Source organism: Acomys minous (assembly GCF_964271855.1).
Source record: "Acomys minous genome assembly, chromosome: 19".
Classification (NCBI taxonomy): Eukaryota; Metazoa; Chordata; class Mammalia; order Rodentia; family Muridae; genus Acomys; species Acomys minous.
The window spans coordinates 63,539,048-63,546,147 of NC_140499.1; the positions used below are offsets into that span (position 1 = coordinate 63,539,048).

At 44.6% G+C, this 7,100-nt stretch overlaps 1 protein-coding gene across 1 annotated transcript; it reads right to left on the reverse strand.

Moving 5' to 3' along the window:
* Positions 1–5,365: 5,365 nt before the first annotated feature.
* Positions 5,366–7,100, reverse strand: LOC311589929 (uncharacterized protein). The gene is made up of 2 exons (XM_084768664.1): positions 6,942–7,100; positions 5,366–5,994 (listed from the first exon to the last, which is right to left on the reverse strand). Exons 1-2 carry the CDS (start codon positions 7,069–7,071, stop codon positions 5,558–5,560), a joined length of 567 nt encoding a protein of 188 aa, XP_084624790.1. The 5' UTR covers positions 7,072–7,100; the 3' UTR covers positions 5,366–5,557.

Consider the following 7,100-nt stretch of genomic DNA (forward strand, 5'->3'; position numbering starts at 1 on the left):
GTCAAATAAATACAAAGGGAACAATAAGGCATCCGTATTTGGAAGCATGCTGTCTGATTCCTTTACATATTTCAAAATGCTAAATGATGTCTACTAAACACATGCAAAACATGTACATTTCCTACTACATGATAGTTGAAATTCTAGGCATTTAACTAAGACAAGGTTTTCGTATGAGATGTAAATACATAAGAATATTTTCATAGACTACTCATAAATAAGATGAAAGCTCAGGAAGATCATAAAAGGAATATAAGCATACAGAGCCTAGAAGATGGCTTAGCGAGTAAAAGCACTGTCATGAAAGCCTAAAAACGTGAGTTAATCACTAAAACCCATGCTGGAAGGAAAGAAAAAGGCTTTCTGACCTCTACATGTATGCAGTGGTGTGATCTCCCCTTCACTCATGTACAACATAATGACTATTTTTTAAAGGATCAACATATAACATGCACATTATCCTCAGTGACATCAGCAATGCTCTAGAAAAACTTACTTGGAAAGACCATGAAATGTCATATATTGAAGAGACGGAAGAATCCGGCAAACTAAACGCAAGAGATTTTGCACTAGATTATGAACCTATCAGACAGGGGTTCAGATGGCAGCCTTTGCCTCGGGTGAACAGGAAGAGCAGAACATAATGCTAATTTAGTAATCCAAGTAGGAATAAGTCACTAAGGCAGAGGTGAGCTCATGCTGAGATAAGCAAATAGGAATTATCAGGTGACACAAACCTTCCTACTTAGAGGTGTAGGACAGTCATCCATAGATCTTAGAAAGGATGTCAGCAAATGTGTTTGGACAACAGATCTTAGACTTTCAGGCCCTCAGGATAATAGGCTTGTTTGTCAACCTTTACCTAGCAACATGGGTAAGTCCAGCATAAAGATCAAGAGGAAGAACTATTTAGACATTTGTTGCTTCTCAGGCTTGCTCTCCACAGTCTACTCTAGCAGAGCCTATGAACGAATGATAACTTTGTTTTGCAGACCCACTTCCAGGTAGAGGGGAGAGATTCATAGTGAATGTGGTTAAAGTTCTTTGGCAGAGAAACACTCAAGAGAGCACAGCAGGCAGCCTGTAGTGTGGCTATTAACTATTTTAAGTTAGATTTACACTGAGAGAAGTTGTTAAAAACATCAGGCAAAAATCAGACCACGAAAACAATTTTTTAAGTCAAACTTGAAGCAAGCTTTATTAAATACTGGCTAGGACAATGGACAGTAGCCAGGTCCATACCCAGAATTCCCAGAGAATGGCCATGAATTACGTTAGCTTGGTGCTTATAAAGCCAAAACTTACCAGCATATATTTCCAACCTTCATCCAATCAGGGGCCAGCATACATCCTGAGGTACTTCCTGCTTGTGTACCTCTCTCCTATGTGTGATCAAGCACATCCCGTGCAGTTGAGTCAACTAACCTTGTTTATAAAACTGAAAATATGTGGCTTGCTACCTTACATAAACAACAGTCTCCAGCATTCTAAAAGGTATCTGTCCTTGGGCAAGTATGGTTTACAAGTTAAAGGTGGTTTTGTTTTGTTTTGTTTTGTTTTGTCTTATAGATCTCTTAAGTACAATAACTTAAACTTCAGACAAAGCACCTCACAGAATAAGTTGCCCAAACTGTACAGTTCAATGGAGAAAGGTGTGCCAGCTGTTTTAAAGTTGAAGACAAGGAGGTTACAGACATATTATCTATAAATATGAAGGTGAATAATGTCATTAAAGAGAAAACTGTTTGCTCCGTACCATGACAATAGGACAAATGGCACCCTTGGAGAAAGCCTCTAGACTGAAGCTTCCAACTTGTAAAAATGAATATTCATTTGCAAGGAGAAAATCTAAAGTAAGAATACCACCACAGGAATTCTTGCTCAAAAACAATCACCTAGGCAAGTGTTTCCCCGGGGTCAGCCTCCATGGCACACAGAGACGGATGCAACTGTGGTCCAAGAGGAACAAGTGACAGTTTGGGCTGCCAACAGAGTTTAGCCATACCATTGGATGGTGCTGTCTGCAGGAGGTAAAGATGCAACAGTAAGGGGGGGTCACAGAAGCAGACACCATGGGCCAGGGTTCTGTAAAAGGAACAACTGTGACCCCCAAATGAACAGCAGACGACGTGATGTGCCTAATTGGCACTACTCTCCTGCTGTGGTCTTCCGCATCATGGTAAGCTGTATCTCAAAGCGTGAGCCCAAGCAACTCTTTATGATGGTTCATATTCATGGCCAACTTGGTTAGGTCTTCAGTCAACTGAGAGACATACCTCTGGGTGGATTTGGGAGGGTGTTTCCAGGAAATATTAACTGAAGGGGAAGATGCCCCTTAGAATGACTAGCCCCTTCCAGTGAGAGCCCAGATGTAAAAGAGGGAGAACGGAACAGCAGTGTGGCTTGCTTGTCTACCTTATGTTCCTTTTTTTTTCTTAATTTTTTAATTAATTTATTCTTGTTACATCTCAATGGTTATCCCCTCCCTTGTATCCTCCCATTCCTCCCTCCCTCCTATTTTCCCCTTACTCCCCTCCCCTATTACTGTGACTGAGGGGGACTTCCTCCCCCTTTATATGCTCATAGGGTATCAAGTCTCTTTTTAAAGTAAAAAAAAAAGTTTTTAAAAGTGTGTGTGTGTGTGTGTGTGTGTGTGTGTGTGTGTGTATGTGTTGCACACACATATGTATGGGAGCTCAAGTGAGTTCAGGAACATGGGTAACTCTGGGGGCCACAAATAGCAGATCATCTTAAGCTGGAGTTACAGACAGTTGTGACTTGCTCAACATGGATGCTGGGAATGGAACTTGAATCCTCTGTATTAGTAATATGTGATCTTCACAACTAGGCCGTTTCTGCAGCCTCTTGCCTTTAATTCTTGATGATGAGTACATCTGTCTTTAATTCTTGATGACAAGTACATCTGCCTTTAATTCTTGATGACGAGTACATCTGTTGCCCTCTTGCTGCAGCCACCACCATTGGCTACCATCAGAACCTACCTTATTCAAGCTCCTAAGACAGACTGAAGACCAGAGACTCCAGGAATCCTTTAGGCCTTCAGTGTCCTGCCACATAGACAGAAGAGCCACCAAGTTCTGAGCGTAGATAGGCTGCAGATAGGCAGTGTTAGACTCCCATCAGGTAAGAAAATCGGGCAAATCCTCTTTTGTACTATACATTCATCCTGTAAGAGCTGTTCCTCCATAGACCCTTCTTTCCTTAAGTTGTTTTCTCTCGAGTACCTGACTGAAGCTGTAAGAGTTACTTATACAACATGTCTACGCAGTAGGTTCTTCAGACTAGGGTAGCTTATAGAAAAGGCTCCCTGGGCACCTTAGGTGAGCAGATGGAGTCCCGCTAGATGAACACTCTTTATGTTGACCTTGGGATCTCCCCTCAATCTATGAGACAGGGTCTGGGCACTGAAAGACTTACCTCCTGCTCTTGGGTGGCTATTGTAATACATGATGCCTGGAATTCCCACCTCACCACATACTGAGGGATGGGGGGGGGAGGGGTGCAAAGCAGGTGCTCTATACATGGAGTATGAAACAGGATGGTAGGTTAATTGTCGCCATCGCCTCTTACATGATCTCCTCAGTGGCACCTGCATCCTATTGTCTTTCTTAGAGCTTGGTTTCCATAGTTTCTCATCTTCCTCCCGCAATGTTGTTTCAATAGCACCAGGCTTCTAGGTTTGAACAATAAAATACACATTCCTCTAGGGATTATAATATGTGTTTCATTTTGTTTTCAGAAGGAGTCGCCTATTTATTTGTTCATTTGGTTTTTTTGTGTGTGTGTTACTTCGTCTGTGTGTGTGTGTGTGTGTGTGTGTGTGTGTGTGTGTGTGTGTTTGCACTTGTGTGCTTCAAATGTGACATTCATTAGATATAAACTATGGGGAACACGCATTACCCAAATCTTCCTTTTAACATAGCTTGAGTTAACATATTTCCCCAGACGTTAGGTTTGCAGCTTTGGAGCCAGACATCCTCAGACACTACCTAAGTCTAGTCCCACGTGTATAAGTTAGTGCAGATTCCTTTACTTTTCTCACTTGGGTTCTTCAACTGTAAAATATGGACTTTGATGCCCTTCTATTCATGAATTTTCGAAGATTACTGATTAAGATAGTTGGATATCAGGCACTATTTTTCTCACACTAAGAAATATCATCACTATAACCATCGTACTTAGTCATAGGAAAACACAGACTACATTGGCATGTGCACTGTCTACTTCTGTGTAGCACTGTAGAGTTACAAATGATTCAAACTACCAACATCGTGCCCCCATCTGGCAGAATGTGTAACATCATTCCAGAGAGACCTGTCCCAGTGCTGTCTGGCTGCCACTACTTAGGTGGCTACAAAAGCATGTGAGAGAACAGACAGGATGCTGATGGCCTGTCTCACTGGGATGCGCCTACTCAAGGGCGGAGCTTACTGACTTGAGGCCACATGAGGCCAAATATATATTTGTAAATCAGAGTCTATTGAAAAGTCTGAGTTTTCAGTTAGTGAGGTGTTCCAGCCATTGCTAAGGCCATGCACTGAGTCAGTTACTAGAAAATCCAGATAGAAACTAGGAACACAGAAAAGAAAAATATGTAATTCCAGAGAACACACATCTGTACCTAGATGAAGATGAGGACACCAAAAGGCACCACATGGGGTAGACAGGTCCTTGTTGCATGCAGGAAAGGGAGAGCGAGGAGTCCCAATACACACCCACCCAGATGACTGGTTATCTGACCCACATTTCAGATCCAGGCTTGAAGGAGAGAAACCTGTTCTTTAGGATCCCAAATGTGGGATCGGAATGGTCTAGTGAGAAAACAGGTGATGTTAATTCACTAGAAGAGCAACCACCTTAATTGCTACCAGATGAAAAAGATCCCGTGTACAGACTCTGGGAGGAGCTATATAAATGAGCCCAGAACTGGCGGCGGCACAGATTGGAGACTTGGGATAGATTTGGCTGTTCATGGCTGCCCTTCAAGACGATCCTAGAGAAACCCTCTGGAGGGAAGGCTTTAGAGCTCCGGCTCCTGCTGAGGCTCTGAGGTATGGTTACCCCTGGTTCCAGTGGAAGAGATCCTGCGGCTCCCGACTGGAGAATCATTCCTCGGGACTGATATCCTTAAGGTTTTGTTGTTGTGTCAATTAATCCTTATTTCCTACTGTTTTAGTTAATCGGGTTATAATTGATGTAGGCTCGGTGAATAAGTTGTTAATAAAATATTTTGGTTAAGAAAACTGAGTCTACACAGGCTCCTGACAGCCAAAGTGTGATGGAATGCCAGCTATCACCACTGACATATAGGGATGATGGTTGTCAAAATGATTCAGAGGCTGGAAAAGATCAACAGGAAAAACTTTATTATTTTGTAATACAGAAAGTGAGTGACCCTGCTGTTGCCAGAGTTGGGATTCAGAACTTTCCACATCATTTCAACATCCTGGGTCCTAGTACAGGAGGGGAGAGAACAGCCAGTCTTCAACACATGGCTTGCTTCACCACTGCTAGTCTAAGGTCCTCTTGGCTCAGGTTAGCAGCAGCCTCCAGATTGCTGGCTACTACCACAGCTGCTGCCACCACTGCTGCCACAGCATCCACTGCTGCCACCACTGCTGCCACAGCACCCACTGCTGCCACCACTGCTACAGCACCCAGAGCTGTGACGATGGCGACGCAGAGATCTGCGGGGCTTGTGGTGGCTCAGGCAGCAGCCACCACCCCCAGAACTGCAGCATCCCCCGGAGCTGGACCCACAGCAGCCCCCAGAGCTGGAGCCACAGCAGCCCCCAGAACCCAGGCTACAGCAGGAAGACACAGGGGGGCACTTGGGAGGACACTTTGGGGGGCACTTGGGAGGACACTTCGGGGTCTGGCACTTGGGAGGGCACTTAGGAGGACACTTGGGAGGGGGCTGGCACTGCTGCTGGCTCTGCTGGCAGGACATCTCGGCTGATGAGTGCTCTGGAGCTGTGGAAGAATTACACACATGTCAGTCCCAGGATCCCGGGGCCATCCTGCCCAGCTTTAAACATCACTGATATTCATAGAAACTCCATACTCAGTAGTTTTATTTCTAACAAACCCCATGGTCCTTTGCAGTACTGGCCTGCAGAGTCAAATTGTCTTGTAATCTTTGACAGGAGAAAAGAGGTACTTATTCTTTTTAAAAACGCATTTTCCTGTAACAACCCTTAAGTTGATAGATATACTCTGAAGGTATATTCAAGACAATTTCCTCCTCCACTTTATTTCTCTGACATCTTTTACAATGCCGCTGGCCTTGATCTACAACCATTGTGCGTCACATGGGATTCTTAGGCAATTTCTATGGATTCCCCAAGCTTCCCAAGCTGCTGCTGATAATGATGTCAGAGAAGGAATGAGGGTGATTGTTCAGTGTTCTATCTCCAGTTAATAAACGGCCTATCATATCCGCTCCTGCAGTCATGAACCAGGTCTGGTTCCTCCTTTCAGGCAAGTCTGAACTCATCTCAGCACTGGATGACATAACAAGTCTCATGCTGGTGTGTCTTAAAATCCAGCCTGTGATCAAACTCCAGACCCATGGGCCAAAGATGCCCTGGTGCCCTGCCCTCCCTGCTGGTCTTTCTTTGCCCCAGGGCTGTATTACCAGAGGGAGCTCCTCCTAAGACCTATCATGGTCCACAGCATCTGTATTTCAGTTTTCCATCCTGAGGGGCTAGATTATCATTTCCGGATTCTGAAGTCAGAGTTAACCAATTCCTTCTAACACCCCACTGTGATTTTTAGCATCCCTTTGACTCCACTCCTACCCAGTCTTGGCCAGCGTGACTGTGGGTTCTGTGGCCTTTCCCAGCCCACTTCCATTCCCCGTATCTCCTCTTTGCTTCCCTCCACTATAGGCCCTTCCCTGAGTCCCAATGGACACTTACCAAGACGACAGACAGGCAACACAAGATCTCTGGACACCTCAGGAGGTGAATGAATGGAGGTGCTCTGTCCCTCAGCCCTTTTATTCTGATCCTGGGCTCTGCCCCAGCCTGTGAGATAGTGCTCGGGCATGGGAGGCCCTGCCTACGCCCACATCATCT